Source organism: Oncorhynchus masou, chromosome 2 (assembly GCF_036934945.1).
Source record: "Oncorhynchus masou masou isolate Uvic2021 chromosome 2, UVic_Omas_1.1, whole genome shotgun sequence".
NCBI lineage: Eukaryota > Metazoa > Chordata > Actinopteri > Salmoniformes > Salmonidae > Oncorhynchus > Oncorhynchus masou.
Window position 1 is genome coordinate 19,334,472 of NC_088213.1, and position 19,249 is coordinate 19,353,720.

The 19,249-nt window shown below is 45.0% G+C and overlaps 1 protein-coding gene across 1 annotated transcript in view; it reads left to right on the top strand.

The window, feature by feature from the left end:
- The first annotated feature begins 335 nt into the window (after window positions 1-335).
- map1aa (microtubule-associated protein 1Aa) overlaps window positions 336-19,249 on the top strand; it is a 67,819-nt gene continuing 48,905 nt past the window's right edge. The window contains exons 1-2 of the mRNA XM_064989733.1: window positions 336-575; window positions 1,815-1,916. Of these exons, the coding sequence (XP_064845805.1) occupies window positions 368-575; window positions 1,815-1,916 (310 nt within the window). The 5' untranslated portion in view covers window positions 336-367. The remainder of the gene's footprint in view (window positions 576-1,814; window positions 1,917-19,249) is intronic.

Genomic DNA, 19,249 nt, shown 5'->3' on the forward strand with positions numbered 1-19,249 from the left:
AACTTATTGATGTAACAAATGAGGAGGACCATGTGGTATACCACTCATCATCAACATCATCATATTCATCATCATCATATTCATCATCATATTCATTATCATCATCATCATCACAACCACTACCTATGCAAGACAGTCGATTCAGATAAACTTGATACATTTTATCATAATCCCCATGTCGGATTTGGCCAATGGCGTGCTGTGACATCAAATAGCCACATAACCCTGCACCAATCAAATCACGTCCCTCTCACAAGCCACACCCACTGGTCCTCGCCCCAGTCATCCCTCATGCACTGTGCTGCCACCGGATGCAGTTGTCATGGAGATGGAAAAGGACCCAGCTTCCACTCATCGTGCTGTTGCCATGGAAATCCCTGTGGCAGCAGCATCGCTCTCTGTAGCGCCAGGAGAGCCGGAGGAGCAGCGCGAGCCCGCCCTACCCTTTCAGCACCGTGGACAGCACCATAGGACCAGACCGCCGTTCAACCACGGGAGATTTTATATGCTGATAGTTATCGGAGAAATCTCAACGGACCACCACCTTCAGTCTGCCAAAAAACACATAAAACAGGGTGAGTGGGCTACTTGACTGGGTATTATAAGTCTTTACACATCTTTCTAAACTGTTGAAGTTCAAGATTGCCCACAAAGATTTTTTTTTATGTTAAAATGTAGTTTGTTTAAATGTCAGAGGCTTGACCCTTATGCATTGGCCTGTACTTGCAATATTCAAATGTACGATAAAAGTCAAACCAAATAGTATTTTAGAACAAGCTGTGACTTTGTTAGGAATATTGTCATCTAATTCATCCGTTGCAGCGGATCTAAAAGGGAGTGGATGACGCCTACATCTCAAACGTAGGCTGCAGCATGAGTGGGTTGGATTTCACACTGAACAGAGCTGTTTGGTAATGCATACAGAGAGGACACTGCACCAGATGTATAGCCCCCTATATGGCTGAATATAGCAATACGCAACACAAAACTATTCTACTGTATGTGATATCCTGAATGGTTTCTGGAATTAAGGGCTGTATTACTCTTTATAGTTTGCAATGGATTATTCTCCATAGTTATTGCAGTTGGCTAGAATAACTAAGAATTTTCAAATGTGCAATCAGTAGGCCCTACTGGGTTATCTGAAACACTGGAATATTAGATGACCGGAAATAATTCCAGACAAAAAAACATGATGTGAATATGATGTTAAATTATTCTAGAGAAAACTGTGACAGGTCGTTGAATAGAAAACAGTTGTGCATGGAGGCAACACACTGGCCAATCAAGACAAGAAACAAACCCTGCCCTGTTGTCTCTTCCTGACCCAATAGACACTCTATTAAATAAGAACTGGCATCATTCAGGGAAACAGCTTGCATACTGAGTAGCTCACTGTTTATAGGGGGCGTAATAAGGTCCATCATATAACTGCCAATATTAATAACAATCATCTTCCTACAAGAGGTTATTTCCCAACCCAGTCATTTTCCGATGTTACTGTACATTAGGGGTTATCAGCTCAGTGCTCGAAGGCCATGGTGTTTAATGGTTTTTATTCCATGCCTTTGATTCAGCGGTTGATTAAGATGGTGAAAGACAGGTGTGTGCCCTCTCCAGCCTATTAGTAGAAATCTACCAATCAGTTCCAAGGAGCAATAACAACCAGCAGGGTCATGTTAATTTGGTCACGCAGTAGAAATCAGACCCTAGACAGACCCCTCCACTCCAACAGTAATGTGTTTGTTGTATAGTTATAGAGCATTATGGGTCATGTAGTGCATCATGCTACATTTGTTATTGTGTGTTAACAGGACTGCGGTCGTGGGACATCGATCTGACTCTGTGCGACCTGAACAGAGAGCTACAGCTCTTCGCGACGCGACACTCTGCCCAGTTCTCCTCAGAGGTCAAAGGTCAGTCCTGTTCAGGATCAAAGGTGACAGTTTGGGGTTGCACAACTCACATGGACAAACGGACCTTGCAATAAATTAGCACGTTCAAAGGGATCAGTTTGAGGAAGGCGAGGGGCAGAATCACTCATCTTGATCACATAATGAGTCATTTTCCGGGATGCTAGGGAATTTGTCAATCAGTGATTCTGAGCAGTCCGACTGCAATATAGTCAGTCAATCTCAAACATACATACTAACGAGAGGAGAGGAACTGACGAACAGTGTCATCCCATTGTCTTGAGTCTAGTGTTTCTGTGTGTCATGTCTGTTTGGTTTGTGTGTTTACCACATTTTACAGAAAAAGCTGAAAAACAGATGTAACGTTTCCTCTTATTTCCTCCTTATGAGCCTAATCTATAATAAGTTGATACATCAGCCCTGATGCCGTCTGGACAGCTTTGCTCTGTTATTTCACTAACTAGCTTTTGAAAGGTTTTGCCAGAATAAATATAACGTTTGGTGACAGGAGCCGTTTGAGAGAATTCATGGTTACGTCCCAAATAGTACCCTATTCCCTATTTGGTGCACTACTTTTGACCAGAGCCCTGGTTCCTTAAAGGGCTCTAAAGGAAGTCGCACACTCATCTCTACTGCTGTGGGTTTTTTTTACCAACACTTCGGCCAAAGAACAGGGTTCTTTCAGAGCTGTAGTTAGTTGCTGCAAGAACTTGCAGGGGCCTTATCATTGACATCCACCTGGCTGTCTGTCTGCGGTTATGACTGCTGAAGGACACATATACACATCTACAGTGCCGAGTGAAAGTCTACACACTCCTTGCACAGTTGTCACATTTTGCTGACTTAAAATTAAATCTGAAAAAGGAATAATTAAATGTTTTATCTACACAACCTGCTTAACATTTTCAAAGTGAAGGAAAAAGGATAGAACATTATTGAAATTAATAACAAATAAAAAATGCCTTAATTACGTACAGTTGAAGTCGGAAGTTTACATAAACCTGAGCCAAATACATTTAAACTCAGTTTTTCACAATTCCTGATATTTAATCCTAGTAAAAAAACTGTTTTAGGGCAGTTAGGATCACCACTTTATTTTAAGAATGTGAAATGTCAGAATAATAGTAGAGAGAATGATTTATTTCAGCTTTTATTTCTTTCATCACATTCCCAGTGGGTCAGAAGTTTGCATACGCTCAGTTAGTATTTATTAGCATTGCCTTTAAATTGCTTAACTTGGGTCAAACATTTCAGGTAGCCTTCCACAAGCTTCCCACAATAAATGGGGTAATTTTGGCCCATTCCTCCTGACAGAGCTGGTGTTTTTTCAGTTCTGCCCACAGTCACGACTTCCGCTGAAGTCGGTCCCTCTCCTTGTTCGGGCGGCATTCGGCGGTCGTCGGCCTTCTAGCCATCGTCGATCCACTTTTCATTTTCCATTTGGTTTGTCTTCGTCTTACACACCTGGTTTCAATTCCCCAATTACTTGTTCATTATTTAACCCTCTGTTCCCCCATGTCTGTTTGTGAGTAATTGTTTGTATGTAGTACGGTCCGTTAATGTGGGCTCTCTTTATTGTATCGCATTTGTATATTTTGAGTAAAGTAAGTTTATTTACTCATATCTGCTGTCCTGCGACCTGACTCCTCTACACCAGCTACACACAAACCGCATGACAGAATTACTCATCTGGAATGGAGTCAGCAGGAGCAGACGCCCTCCCTGTGGCAGTAGAGGATGTTGCAATGTTGCCATGTTGCAATGTCTGGGCACCGCCATGGATTGCGTGCTGCAAACGATGGATTGTTGGGAGAGAGGAGGAGGTCGTCCAGCGCCTCCACCAGCCCCAGTACAGCAGGCCCCACTGTCCACCCCTCCTTCACCCGGTCCCAGCGGGATACGGCTCATGCTCCTGAGAGAGTATGATGGGACGGCTGCCGGATGCCAGGGGTTCCTACTCCAGCTGGAGCTCTACCTGGCGACCGTCCACCCGGCTCCTTCGGGACGTGAGAGCGTGTCCGCCCTCATCTCCTGTCTCTCAGGCAAAGCCCTGGATTGAGAAATGCCGTATGGAGTGAAGGAGACGCAGCATTGGACCATTACGCAGAGTTCACACGCCGCTTTCGGGCAGTTTTTGTGGACTTCTGAACCCTGGCCGCCAGCGCGGTATGGAGCAACCTGATCAATCACTACCGGTGCAGTCTGCGCGAGGACGTCCGTCGGGAGTTGGCCTGCCGAGACACCACCCTCACGTTGGACCAGCTGGTGGACCTGTCCATCCGGCTGGACAACCTGCTGGCTACCCGCGGACGTCCGGATCGGTGCCTGTCAGTTCCATCCCCCAGCACCGCCGCTCCGACGCCCATGGAGCTGGGAGGTGCTGCGCTTAGGGAGGACGGATGAGGGGCCATTCCCTGCACCATCTGTGGACGCAGAGGGCACACTGCTGGTCGGTGCTGGGGGGGGTTCCTCAGGGAGTCCAGGCAGTAGGCAGGGCACTATCGTGTCGCCCCAGGTGAGTCAGCACCAGGTTCACCCAGAGCCTCCTGTTGCCCACATGTATGTGTTTATCAAATTTCCTGAGTTTTACCCGCATTCCCAGCATAAGGCGCTCGTAGATTCAGGCGCAGCTGGGAATTTTATTGACCGTTCATTTGCCAATAGCTTAGGGATTCCCCTTGTTCCTGTGGATATGCCCTTCCCTGTGCACGCCCTAGATAGTCGACCATTAGGGTCAGGGCTGATTAGGGAGGCCACCGCTCCACTAGACATGGTTACGCAGGAGGGTCACAAGGAGAGAATCAGTCTCTTCCTTATTGATTCTCCTGCGTTTCCCATGGTGCTGGGCCTATCCTGGTTGGCCTGTCAGGATCCCACTATTTCGTGGCACAGGGGGCTCTCAAGGGGTGGTCACAAGAGTGCTCAGGGAGGTGTGTAGGGGTTTCCATCGGTTCGACTACTGTGGAAAGTCCAGACCAGGTTTCCACCGTGCGCATCCCCTCAGAATATGCCGATTTGGCTCTCGCTTTCTGTAAGAAGAATTCGACTCATTTACCACCCCATCGACGGGGGATTGTGCGATAAATCTCAGGACTTCCCAGGAGTCACGTGTATCTTCTCTCACTGGAGGAGACGGCGGCTATGGAAACATACTGTATATCTCCTGGGAAGAAGAATGGAGGTCTGCGCCCGTGTATAGACTATCGAGGTATAAATCAGATCACTGTGAGGTACAGCTACCAGCTGCCTCTCTTCGCCAGTGCGATCAAGGCATTGCACGGGGCGCGCTTCTTCACAAAATTGGATCTTGTGGAAGACAGCATTTAGTACCACCACAGGGCACTATAAGTACCTTGTCATGCCGTATAGGTTGATGAATTCTCCATCAGTCTTCCATGCCTTTGTTGACGAGATTTTCTGGGACCTGCACTGGCAGGATGTAGTGGTGTATATCGATGACATTCTGATATGCTCCGTTACACGCGCCGAGCATGTGTCCCTGGTGCGCAGGGTTCTTGGTCGACTTTTGGAGCATGACCTGTACGTCAAGGCTGAGAAATGTCTGTTCTTCCAACAGACCTATTTCCACGTCAGGGGTGGAGATGGAGAGTGACCGCATTTCAGCCATGCGTAATTGGCAGACTCCCACCACGGTAAAGGAAGTGCAGCAGTTTCTAGGGTTTGCCAACTACTACCGGAGATTTATCCGGGGTTCTGGTCAGGTAGCAGCTCCCATTACCTCACTTCTGAAGGGGGGACGGTGCGGCTGCAGTGGTCAGCTGAGGCGGACAGGGATTTTGGTCACCTGAAGGCTCTGTTTACCTTGGCTCCCGTGCTGGCTCATCCCGATCCCTCTTTGGTGTTCATAGTGGAGGTGGAAGCGTCAGAGGCTGGGATAGGAGCCGTGGCAGGAGACTAGGACGTTGACACTCTCCCCTCCCGAGGGAGTCAGGGGAACGGTTGCCAGGTAAAGCTCCAGCCATCCCATCGTACTCCCTCGGGAGCGCGAGCCGAATCCCGCTGGGTCCGGACGCCGCCGGAGAGCAAGAATTTCAAGAAGGGCATTTTATTTACTAGTCCTCCAACAAAACAGGTACAGGACCACAAAAGCAGCCACTAGAAAACAGGAATGCAGTCTAGTCGAAAACAGAGGAACACACTCCTCTACTAAACTAACGTGTGTGAAAAACAGTCCCGTGAAATAAACCTGCTTAACAGGGAAAAACGCAACCCAAGCCAACGACAGTAACACAAACAATCCCACACAAAACCTAGCGGGTAGGGCGAGATTAAATACCCCACTGATTAGCCTAAACTAGACACAGGTGAACACAAGATGGACAAAACCAAACGAAAAAGAAAAGGGACCGGTGGCAGCTAGTAGACCCGCGACGACGACTGCCGAGTGCTTCCCGAACAGGGAGAGGAGCCACCTTCGGTGGAAGTCGTGACAATCGTGCACAAAGTAGATGTCCTAACCAACTTGCAAAAACTATAGTTTGTGGTTGAGTGGTTGAAAAATGAGTTTTAATGACTCCAACCTGAGTGTATGTAAACTTCCAACTTCAACTGTATGTCTTCACACCCCAGAGTTAATACTTGGTGGAAGCAACTTTGGCAGCAATTACAACTGTAAATCACTTCTAATGAGATTCTACCAACCCTTAGGGCAACATATATCCATTGTTTTTGTTAAAATTGCTCAAGCTCTGTAAGTTTGGTTGAGAATCAAAATATGGACAGCAATATTCAACCCTGTCTCTAATTTTCAAGGAGATTTAAGTCTTTGGTATTTTAATGTGTTCATTGTCCCACTGAAAAATACAACTCTATCCCAGGGTTAGGTTTTCAGAAGACTGAGGCATGTTTTCTGCACTTTTTACCTAGGCTTTGCTCCTTTACATATATTTTGATCCTGACAAACCGCAGTCCCTGCAGGTGATAAGCATACCCATAACATGATGCTGCCACCAAAATACTTGAAAATACAGAGGGTTGATTAGTTATCAGATTGTGTCGAGTCTGGGCTTCCGGAACAGCCACACAAGACATGCAGACACAAGGGATGCAGACTAACAGATGACAATAATAGAGATGTTTGCTGAGACAGCAGACATCTCTATTATTGTCATCTCTTAGTCTGCATGTCTTGTGTCTGCATGTCTTGTGTAGAGACATCTCTATTATTGTAATTTCTTAGTCTGCATCCCAAATGGCACCCTATTCCCTATAGAGTGCACTACTTTTGACCAGGGCCCATAGCATTATGAAGGGAATAGGGTGCCATTTGGAATGCTGCCCTGGAATGGAGTCACTATTCTCCAGACAAGAGAAGGCACCATGGAAATGAGCTATAGATGATATGGGGAGTATCGACCAGACTGTGGATCAATGGCTCTAATGTCAAAGTGAACACAATCTTCCCTGGGTGAAGATGAGACTAGGGCCTGTGGTGAGCCAGTGTAGCCGTGGAACTACTCTATGTCTGTGGGTCATCACTATCCGGCCATGCTGGAGAAGACGGAAGTACAATGCCTTCTATTCAACAATGCAGATTTGATAACCTACCATAACCCTTCGTCGAGGATTGGCCTTAACCCAAACCCTAACCCTAGAAACCATGCTTGCTTATTATTATTTTGTCCATTCTAGCATGCTTCTCTGGTGACGACCCAGCCTGTTGCTTACAGCAGCAACTGTCAAACCATGAGTTTATGTCATCTCCATCTCCTCCTCATTGGTCATTCTTGTATAAGCAGCCACTGAAATACTCTTTATTTTTGTGTGTTTATTTCTGATATACACTGATATATCTAATTATTGATGCAGAAGCAGAGTTGAGCATATGTTGTTGCCACTTCTCATGATCCCGTGTGAGAAACTGATCAAAGGAGCCTCTAGATCTCTATATCTCTCTCCATCCACCCACTCATTTCACAAGGGCCAGTGCTCTCATGCTACAGAGGTAGATGAGCTTTGTGATTTACATAAATTCACTGAAAACCCACAAGTTATATTAACAGTATTGCTTTTTAATTGGCAAGGGAAAATAAGGAATTTAGCATAGAAATGAGTGTGAAGTGAAAATGACTGTATGACCTGGAATAGAGATACAGTATGTGAACAGGGTGTGAAATGGCACACTATTCTCTTTAAAGTGCACTACTTTGGATCAGAGAGCCCTGATCAAAATAAGTGCACTATAAAAGGAATAGAGTGCCACTTGGGACACAACTCTGTCTAAAGGGGTTGGAATATGAATGATGGGGGTATCAAAAATATGTCTTACCTAAAAATAAATACCATAACCATGCAAGGCTTTGATAAAAAAACAAATCTATTGGGAACCGAAATGAAACCCAAAGAAAGTCATACACACAACCCTATCCTACTGATGTGAATATAAAAGGTGTGTGTGTGGGGGGTGGGGGAATACATGACAAACATTTTTACATGGGGAAAGATGATAGCCTCTGTCCCTCAGGAAGTGGATTTGAATACTGAGCACAGCGACGTTCTAGTTTGGTATGCCAGACTACATGTCTTGTCTGACAGCTCACCATTTGCATACCGCTGTTTGATCCTCCATCTCTGCATAATCTCACATCAGGTTGCTATTGGACCATTCCACCAATCCAAATCCGTTTGATTAGGATGCACTGTCGCAGTCAGGGTGCCTGTTTTGGGTACTCTGTCTGTCAACACCTGACAAACACTTATTCCTTTACTTGACTATTTTACCTACCGGGATCTCTCTATTTGTCTATCTGACAGTTTTATCTCCTATATTTCCCTTGCTTGTTGTCCCCCTCTATCTTCCATCCCTACATTATTACTCTCCCTCTATACTTGCAGCTCTCTCATGAACAAAACAATGTCCTACACTAATGATGATTTTACCAGTAATTAAACGCCTCCTTCCCACCTCTCTCTTTCTCTCATCCTCCCTCCATCTCACCACCTCTTTTTATTTATTCTCACAGTCCCTCTCTCTTTGCACTCTCCCTACTTTCTCTCTCTCCCTCTTACATACCATCTCTCATCTCCCTCTCTCCCCCCACCTCCCATCTCTCTCTCTCTCTTCTGCCTCTCTCTCTCTCTTCTACTCTCTCACCGCCCTCCTCCTCTATATCTCTGTCTTTAGCTCTACTCTCTCACTTCCTAACATCTTTCATCTCCCTCTCTCACTCCTCACCCTCTCTATCCTACCTCCCTGCCCCCTCCTCTCTCTCTCTCTCTCTCTCTCTCTCTCTCTCTTTGAGTGAGTGAAGCTTGACTAAAGCACGATGGGGCTTGTAGGTGCCAGTGCTGAGGTCTGCATAAAGTAGCATCGCTCACCCTGAGCCCCCTGTTTTCAGGCAGAGAGCAATAACTCAGACCTGCTCCAGCCCAGCCTTGGATCCAGACTTTGCTTTGAGAAAGACACCATATTTCTGAGGTTGGCAGGTGGCATTACCATTAACCCTTGCCAGCACTGAATAAGACCTCAACTCAGCGGTGGGTTCCTGTGTTGTTACTGCTCAGTGTTCTGTTACATTCAGACCCCCATAGATGGCTGCTGGCAGAACCCCATAGTCTGCTACTGGCAGACACTCATAGACTGTTACCGGCAGACCACCATAGATTGTTACTGGCAGACCCCCAGACTGCTACTGGTAGACCCCCATAGACGGCTACTGGCAGACCCCCATAGACTACTGCTGGCAGACCCTAATAGACGGCTACTGGCAGACCCCCATAGACTACTGCTGGCAGACCCTAATAGACGGCTACTGGTAGACCCCCATAGACTACTGCTGGCAGACCCTAATAGACGGCTACTGGCAGACCCTAATAGACGGCTACTGGTAGACCCCCATAGACTACTGCTGGCAGACCCTAATAGACGGCTACTGGCAGACCCTAATAGACTACTACTGGCAGACCCTAATAGACTACTGCTGGCAGACCCTAATAGATGGCTACTGGCAGACCCTAATAGACTACTACTGGCAGACCCCCATAGACTACTACTGGCAGACCCCCATAGACTACTACTGGCAGACCCTAATAGACGGCTACAGGTAGACCCCCATAGACGGCTACTGGTAGACCCCCATAGACGGCTACTGGCAGACCCCCATAGACTACTACTGGCAGACCTTAATAGACGGCTACTGGCAGACCCTAATAGACGATTACTGGCAGATCCCCATAGACTACTACTGGCAGACCCCCATAGACAACTACTGGCAGACCTTAATAGACGGCTACTGGCAGAACCTAATAGACGGTTACTGGCAGACCCCCATGGACTACTACTGGTAGACCCCCATAGACTACTACTGGCAGACCCCCATAGACTACTACTGGCAGACCCCCATTGACTACTACTGGCAGACCCCCATAGACTACTACTGGCAGACCCTAATAGACGGCTACAGGTAGACCCCCATAGACGGCTACTGGTAGACCCCCATAGACTACTACTGGCAGACCCTAATAGATGGCTACTGGCAGACCCCCATAGACTACTACTGGCAGACCCCCATAGACTACTACTGGCAGACCCCCATTGACTACTACTGGCAGACCCCCATAGACTACTACTGGCAGACCCTAATAGACGGCTACAGGTAGACCCCCATAGACGGCTACTGGTAGACCCCCATAGACTACTACTGGCAGACCCTAATAGATGGCTACTGGCAGACCCCCATAGACTACTACTGGCAGACCCCCATAGACTACTACTGGCAGACCCTAATAGACGGCTACTGGCAGACCCTAATAGACGGCTACTGGTAGACCCCCATAGACTACTACTGGTAGACCCCCATAGACGGCTACTGGCAGACCCCCATAGACTACTACTGGCAGACCCCCATAGACTACTACTGGCAAACCCCCATAGATGGCTACTGGCAGACCCCCATAGACTGCTACTGGCAGACCCCCATAGACGGCTACTCGCAGACCCCCATAGACGGCTACTGGTAGACCCCCATGGATGGCTACTGGCAGACCCCCATAGACTACTACTGGCAGACCCCCATAGACTACTACTGGCAGACCCTAATAGACGGCTACTGGCAGACCCCCATAGACTACTACTGGCAGACCCTAATAGACGGCTACTGGCAGACCCTAATAGACGGCTACTGGCAGACCCCCATAGACTACTACTGGCAGACCCCCATAGACTGCTACTGGCAGACCCCCATAGACGGCTACTGGCAGACCCCCATAGACGGCTACTGGTAGACCCCCATGGATGGCTACTGGCAGACCCCCATAGACTACTACTGGCAGACCCCCATAGACTACTACTGACAGACCCCAGTAGACGGCTACTGGCGGACCCTAATAGACGGCTACTGGCAGACCCTAATAGACTACTACTGGTAGACCCCCACTGATAATAGCTCCGCCTTATCTTAGTTCACTGGTCACGATGGCAACACCCACCCGTAGCACGCGCTCCAGCGGGTGTATCTCACTGATCATCCCTAAAGCCAACACCTCATTTCGCCGCCTTTCGTTCCAGTTCTCTGCTGCCTGTGACTGGAACAAATTGCAAAAATCACTGAAGTTGGAGACTTTTATCTCCCTCACCAACTTCAAACATCTGCTATCTGAGAAGCTAACCGATCGCTGCAGCTGTACATAGTCTATCGGTAAATAGCCCACCCAATTTTAGCTACCTCATCCCCATACTGTTTTTATTTATTTACTTTTCTGCTCTTTTGCACACCAATATCTCTACCTGTACATGACCATCTGATCATTTATCACTCCAGTGTTAATCGGCAAAATTGTAATTATTTGCCTACCTTCTCATGCCTTTTGCACACAATGTATATAGACTCTTTTTTTCTACTGTGTTATTGACTTGTTTATTGTTTACTCCATGTGTAACTCTGTGTTGTCTGTTCACACTGCTATGCTTTATCTTGGCCAGGTCGCAGTTGCAAATGAGAACTTGTTCTCAACTAGCCTACCTGGTTAAATAAAGGTGAAATTTAAAACAAAAATAAAATAAAATAAAATAGATGGCTACTGGCAGACCCCCATAGACTACTACTGGTAGACCCCCATAGACTACTACTAGCAGACCCCCATAGACGGCTACTGGCAGACCCCCATAGATGGCTACTGGCAGACCCCCATAGACTGTTACTGGCAGACCCCCATAGACTACTACTGGCAAACCCCAATAGACTGTTACTGGCAGACCCCCATAGACTGTTACTGGCAGACCCCCATAGACTGTTTCTGGCCGACCCCCATAGACTGTTACTGGCAAACTCTTGAGACTGCTAGTGCCAGAACACAGCAGGGACAATACAGAGAGATCTTCTATATTATTCAGTTTGTCACCTTGTATGTTATTCACTTCATCACCTTGTATGTTATTCAGTTTATCACCTTGTATGTTCTTCAGTTTATCACCTTGTATGTTCTTCAGTTTATCACCTTGTATGTTCTTCAGTTTATCACCTTGTATGTTCTTCAGTTTATCACCTTGTATGTTCTTCAGTTTATCACCTTGAATGTTCTTCAGTTTATCACCTTGTACGTCAGTGTTTCCAAACTCAGTCCTAGGGTTTTGCTCTAACACGACACAGCTGATTCCAATAATCAACTCATCATCATGCTTTGATTATTTGAATGAGCTGTGTACAGTAGTGCTAGGGAATAACAAACAGAAGGCTTGGGCTCCCCAGGACTGTGTTTGGTAACTGCTGTATATTAAATGTGTTGTATCATGTGTACAGTATGCAGGTTAACTGTATCATCTGACTAGAACTAGTCAAGCTAACTAACTGAAATGATGCTTAGTGCTGCATTAAAGGTCAGTATAGGTCCCTCAAATGATCATTTATACCTCGAAGCCAGTTCCACCGCCTTTCTTTCCTTCTTCCCCTCCAATCAGGGAGTGGGACTGATTTAGACCTGGGATACCAGGTGGGTGCAAGTCATTTTCAGGTACACTCTTAGAAAAAAGGTTTCCAAAGGGGTTCTTCAGCTGTCCCCATAGAAGAACCTCAGGTAGAAACCTTTTTGGTTCCATGTAGAACCCTTTGTGGTTTTACATGGAACCCAAGAAGGTTCAACATGGAACCAAAAATGGTGCTTCAAAGGGTTCTCCTATGTGGACAGACTACGAACCCGTTTAGGTTTTAGATAGCACCTTTTTGAACAGAAAAGCAGCAGTTGCCCGGACGTCGCAGGGTAAGATTTGAACACTCCTGTCAAAGGTTCTGATCTGATGTATTTCTTGATTCCATTCCTCTTCTACCAATAAATATGTTATAGGAACTAGTGTTCACTGATGATCATCCTAAAGAATACATCATGTGGCACAAACCGTCATAACTACAACCTCTCAGTTCATTGGTTCCTTTTAGTACATGAACGAGGGCCTCACTCAGGTGAATTGTTATCTAATATATTCTCAGGTTTAATAGAAAATGCAGTTGAATACCTGCCATGCTAAACAGTTCATCACCAGTGTGAATGGAGGTGTGTTTGCTCTAGCAGAGTTAAATCAACACTGCCAGGAAACTGGAGTGTGTAGTTTAATCACTGCACCAGAAGCGCTGGCCAAATATAGAAAGTGTGCTCGGGATTATAGTTCAATCAATCTGAGGATTTGGTTCAGATTGTGTTTGGATGTGTACAGAGATTAAGAGCACTAATGCTTCCAGTTTTGTTAAAGATTATCATATTGTTATAATAAATTGTGTTTATAGTTGATCCTTCTAAATGATTCAAGTAGCACTGCTGATGACCACACCCTACAGCCTTGCACTCGTTAAAACGTTGTGCAACACTTTGTATGACCATTTAGCCCTTCTTTTCTTTTTGATTGAATATGAACCATGTTTTCTTAACCCCCCCCCCCAACTCCAGAGAATGTGAGGGGACTCAAATGGTACAAAGTATAAACTACAGATGAATGAGATGAGTGTCCAGAATGAGGCAGGATGAAACAGAGTCTGAGTACTTTAAAGGCAGGGAGAGGCGCTGTGCGGCTGGCTCTGTCACTGGGCAGTGGGAAAAGACTCTGTGGTGTGTGTAAAAGAGAGGAAGAGGGAGGGAAGGACCAACCTCTGGAGGAAGAAAGAGAAGAGGAGACAGAGGGAGTGAGGGAGAGAAAGAGGGCAAGGGACGGGGTAGAGAGAGAAAGAGACATACATAGAATGTGAGGCTACAGGGCAGAGTCTCTAATGTGTAAGTAGAGAGAGAACTATAGATATTCAGCCTTTAAGGGTCCCTACAGATCTCTCAACATAAAATGGGTTTAGAAGGTCAGGTTCAAAGGCTTTGCCCCACAGTCAGCACTTCAAATAGGCCAACAACATCAAGAGATACCTAAGAATAAGTGTCTGTTCCAAACCAGCTCTTATAAGACACACATTTACATTTAGTCATTTAGCGGATGCTCTCATCCAGAACTATCTGTGAATACAAAACATGTGTTGTATGTATTGGAGGCTAACAATGATCCTGACACCAAAGGAAAACAGATATTTCCAGAAATATCAGATGTGTTTCTTTAACTGTCATCATGATTTGGATCCCTGCAGAGATGTTGGTTAAAGGGTTGGAGGGAAATCATCACAATGGGAATTTCTTCTGGGTTGGAACAGTGCTCCCCTAAGGCGATGTTACCACAGTGACCGAAAATCTCAGGCGAGATTGACTCACTCCACTGGTTTGGATGAATATGAGAGAGGGATCAATCAAAGCTTCAAGTTCCTTGGTGTACACATCACTGACAAACTGAAATGGACCACCCACACAGACAGTGTGGTGAAGAAGGCGCAACAGAGTCTCTTCAACCTCAGGAGGCTAAAGAAATTTGGCTTGTCACCTAAAACACTCACAAACTTTTACAGATGCACAATTGAAAGCATCCTGTCGGGCTTTATCACCGCTTGGTACGGCAACTGCACAGCCCGCAACCGCAAGGCTCTCCAGAGGGTGGTGCGATCTGCCCAGCGCATCACCGGGGGCAAACTACCCGCCCTCCATGACACCTACAGCAACCGATGTCACAGGAATGTCAAAAAGATCATCAAGGACATCAACAACCCGAGCCACTGCCTGTTCACCCCGCTATCATCCAGAAGGTGAGGTCAGTACAGGTGCATCAAAGCTGGGACCGAGAGACTGAAACACAGCTTCTATCTCAAGGCCATCAGACTATTAAACAGCCATCACTAGCACATTAGAGGCTGCTGCCTATAGGCATAGACTAGTAATCACTGGCCACTTTAAGGAATGGAACACTAGTCACTTTAATAATGTTTACATATCTGGCATTACTCATCTCATATGTATATACTGTATTCTATACTATTCTACTGCATCTTAGTCACTTAATAATGTTTACATATCTTGTATTACTCATCTCATATGTATATACTGTATTCTATACTATTCTACTGTATCTAGTGGCCCCAGCCGACTTGTAAGTCGCTTTGGACAAAAGCGTCTGCTAAATGGGATATATTTATTTATTATTTTTTATTTATCTTAGTCACTTAATGTTTACATATCTGGCATTACTCATCTCATGTGTATATACTGTATTCTATACTATTCTACTGTATCTTAGTCACTTAATAATGTTTACATATCTTGTATTACTCATCTCATATGTATATACTGTATTCTATACTATTCTACTGTATCTTAGTCACTTAATAATGTTTACATATCTTGTATTACTCATCTCATATGTATATACTGTTTTTGAAACTATTCTACTGTATCTTAGTCCGTTCCGCTCTGATATCGCTCGTCCATATGTACAGTATATAGTCTTGATTCATTCTTACTTCAATTTGTGTGTATTGGGTATATGTTGTGTAATTTGTTAGATATTACTTGTTAGATATTACAGCACTGTCAGAGCTAGAAGAACAAGCGTTTCGCTACACCCGCAATAACATCTGCTAATCAGGTGTATGTGACCAATACAATTCGAAGGCGCTGAGCAAATGACATAATAATGAATATAGTAATAAATATCTATATAGCAGTAAATGGGTGCTTGTTTCAGTCAGAAGTATGTTCTGCTTCCTATAGGTCATTTACTCGTACCCAGAGATGGATTGTGTTTTATTTCATGGTGTTTTGGTTTTTCGTATTGTGTGTGAAGTTGACTGGGTCTCCATTAGACCCTTAGGAAAGTCCTTTCACAGACCAGTAAGCAGTGAGCCTTGTGGGAAGAAGGTGGGAATTGCGTGAAAATGACTCTCATTGGCTTAGAAAGGTCACAGAGGATAAATCGATTTGACGTTGAAGGCAGTGAAACTAGGAGAGAGAGAGTGTGTGTGTCTGTGTTCGTGTGTGTGTCACTGCTCTTCAGTAGTCCTCTGCCGAGCTATCGCTCCTTTCCTGTCAACCCCACCCTAACCAGGATGGACTCTCTAAGGTCATGATGGGGTGCAACTCAATAGTCTAAATATAGTCTAAATATGCCTCTCCTTCGTATCTTTCCTTTCAACCACACTCATGTGGAAGAAGAAGATGTTACTGTAGATCATAATTATACAGACAAGACAGTGATCATCAATGCCTAAACCATATGTAAGACCTTACTGAGGTAAATAAAAAACTAAGTGGGACAAGAGATTTCTATTCATGCCAAAATGTTCAATGTCTATTTCCCTTTTCAAACTACTGGGCTGAACCGAGCTGAGCTGAGCTGAACAAAGCTGAGCTGAGCTTTAGTGCTTTACTGAGCTGGTTACATATCCACCATTGTTGCTAAAGTAGAACCATTCTGTAAAGGACAAGGTGAAATGAAAATATCTGAGACAGCACAGTACAGTTTGGGTCAACACTGTGATAAACTGCATCAAATTTGCGTGTTGGAGTGTTGGAGACTATTTTGTAAATGACAACGCCAAAGTCAAGGATCGGTAGGATAGTCAGTTTTATGAGGGTATGTTTGGCAGCATGAGTGAAGGAGGCTTTGTTGCGAAATAGGAAGCCAATTCTAGATTTAACTTTGGATTGGAGATGCTTAATGTGAGTCTGGAAGGAGATTTTACAGTCTAGCCAGACATCTATGTATTTATAGTTGTCCACATATTCTAAGTCAGAACAGTCTAGAGTCATCTTGCTAAGAATCATCTTGTTAATAAACACATCACACATAGGATGATTGACAGAGTGTGTTTTTAGCAGGAGGCTGTAGGGAGAGTGAGAGAACTGTACAGGGACATAGAGTGAGTGAGAGAGACAGAGAAAAGGAGAGAGAGAGAGAGAGAGAGAGAGAGAGAGAGAAAAGGAGAGGGAGAGAGGGAGAGAGAGATAGAGAAAAGGAGAGGGAGAGAGAGGATAGAGAGAGACAGAGAGAGAGAGAGAGAGAGAGTAGAAGTGTCTGCCTCGATCATCTCTAACCAAAAGAACATGTCAGGTCCCATTACTGAGAGCTACTCCAAGCTCACACAAACTTTCAATTATATTTTTATCTGTCAGTGTTGTGTGTTTGTTATGCTCTTTTCAGTGTCACCTGTGCTAGTAATTCAGCTTGTTGCCATTTGTTGTTGCAATTCAATTGGTCCACTGCATTTCAGACAATTAAAACTATTGTCAACTTGCCTTAACCTGTTGGACAGAAGAGAGACTGTTACTTCTTTTGTGGAAAATCACTCTCTGTGCTTTCAAGATAAGTCAGGAACAGTCAATAGCTTATGTTGCTTGTGCCCCCTTCTCTCCCTCCTCCTTCCTCTCCTTCTCTCCTTCCCTCGTATGTGACTAGAATACTAATACTGAGCTGCCTGGTAGAGTAGTGCATAGTCATCATGGCCGTCTCGACTGTCTCAGGCATGTGCAAATACCCAGCCTCTCATGGAGGACAATGGCAATTCAATATAAAGCAAATGCTTCATTATTATTGACTTTGGCATTTTGTCATGTCAGTTTTGAACTGCCATTTGGCTTCAAGTGTAAATCTGCAGATTAATACAATCATTATGCTAACAAGGCGCTGAAGGAAGCACACTCCACTTGTGATTGGCTATCAACTGAAGTGTGTACTAAGGTCTGAAGTGTCTTACCCAAAAGATTGTGGTTTCTCAAATAAATTGTTGATTTTGCTGGACAGATGGAATCATCATCAGTGTAGTCTAATCATTCCCCAATTTTTGGATAAATCTATTGCCCCTATATATTTGTTGTGCGTCTCTTTTCCTCATTTTAGTATTACATCGTCCATGGAATATTTTCTGAAGAGCGTGTATGGAGGACTGAAACAGCTGGACAGCTCCAGTTCCTGAGAAAAGAGAGATGGATTTAGATCCAGATCATACCATTCCCAGGTCAGAGCCTTCATACCTGTAGTATGGTGGGAGAAAGATACAGTACATATATGCTTCCACACAGGTACCATTTAAAAATATATAAATATTTAACCTTTATTTAACCAGGTAGGCCAGTTGATAACAAGTTCTCATTTAAAACTGCGACCTGGCCAAGATAAAGCAAAGCAGTGAGACAAAAACAACACAGAGTTACACATGGGATAAACAAACGTACAGTGCAAGTAGAAATACTGGTATGCAAAAGTGCAGAAAAACAAAACAAATATCGGGATGAGGTAGGTAGTTGGTTGGATGGGCTATTTACAGATGGGCTGTGTACAGCTGCAGCGATCGGTAAGCTGCTCTGACAGCTGATGCTTAAAGTTAGTGAGGGAGATATAAGTCTCTAACTTCAGTGATTTTTGCAATTCGTTCCACTCATTGGCAGCAGAGAACTGGAAAGAAAAGGAGGCAAAAGGCAGTGTTGGCTTTGGGGATGACCAGTGAAATATAACTGCTGGAGCGTGTGCTACGAGTAGTTGTTGCTATGGTGACCAGTGAAATATAACTGCTGGAGCGTGTGCTACGAGTAGTTGTTGCTATGGTGACCAGTGAAATATAACTGCTGGAGCGTGTGCTACGAGTAGTTGTTGCTATGGTAACCAGTGAAATATAACTGCTGGAGCGTGTGCTACGAGTAGTTGTTGCTATGGTGACCAGTGAAATATAACTGCTGGAGCGTGTGCTACGAGTAGTTGTTGCTATGGTGACCAGTGAAATATAACTGCTGGAGCGTGTGCTACGAGTAGTTGTTGCTATGGTGACCAGTGAAATATAACTGCTGGAGCGTGTGCTACGAGTAGTTGTTGCTATGGTGACCAGTGAAATATAACTGCTGGAGCATGTGCTGGAGTAGTTGTTGCTATGGTAACCAGTGAAATATAACTGCTGGAGCGTGTGCTACGAGTGTTGTTGCTATGGTGACCAGTGAAATATAACTGTGGAGCGTTTTGCTAGTTTGTTGCTATGGTG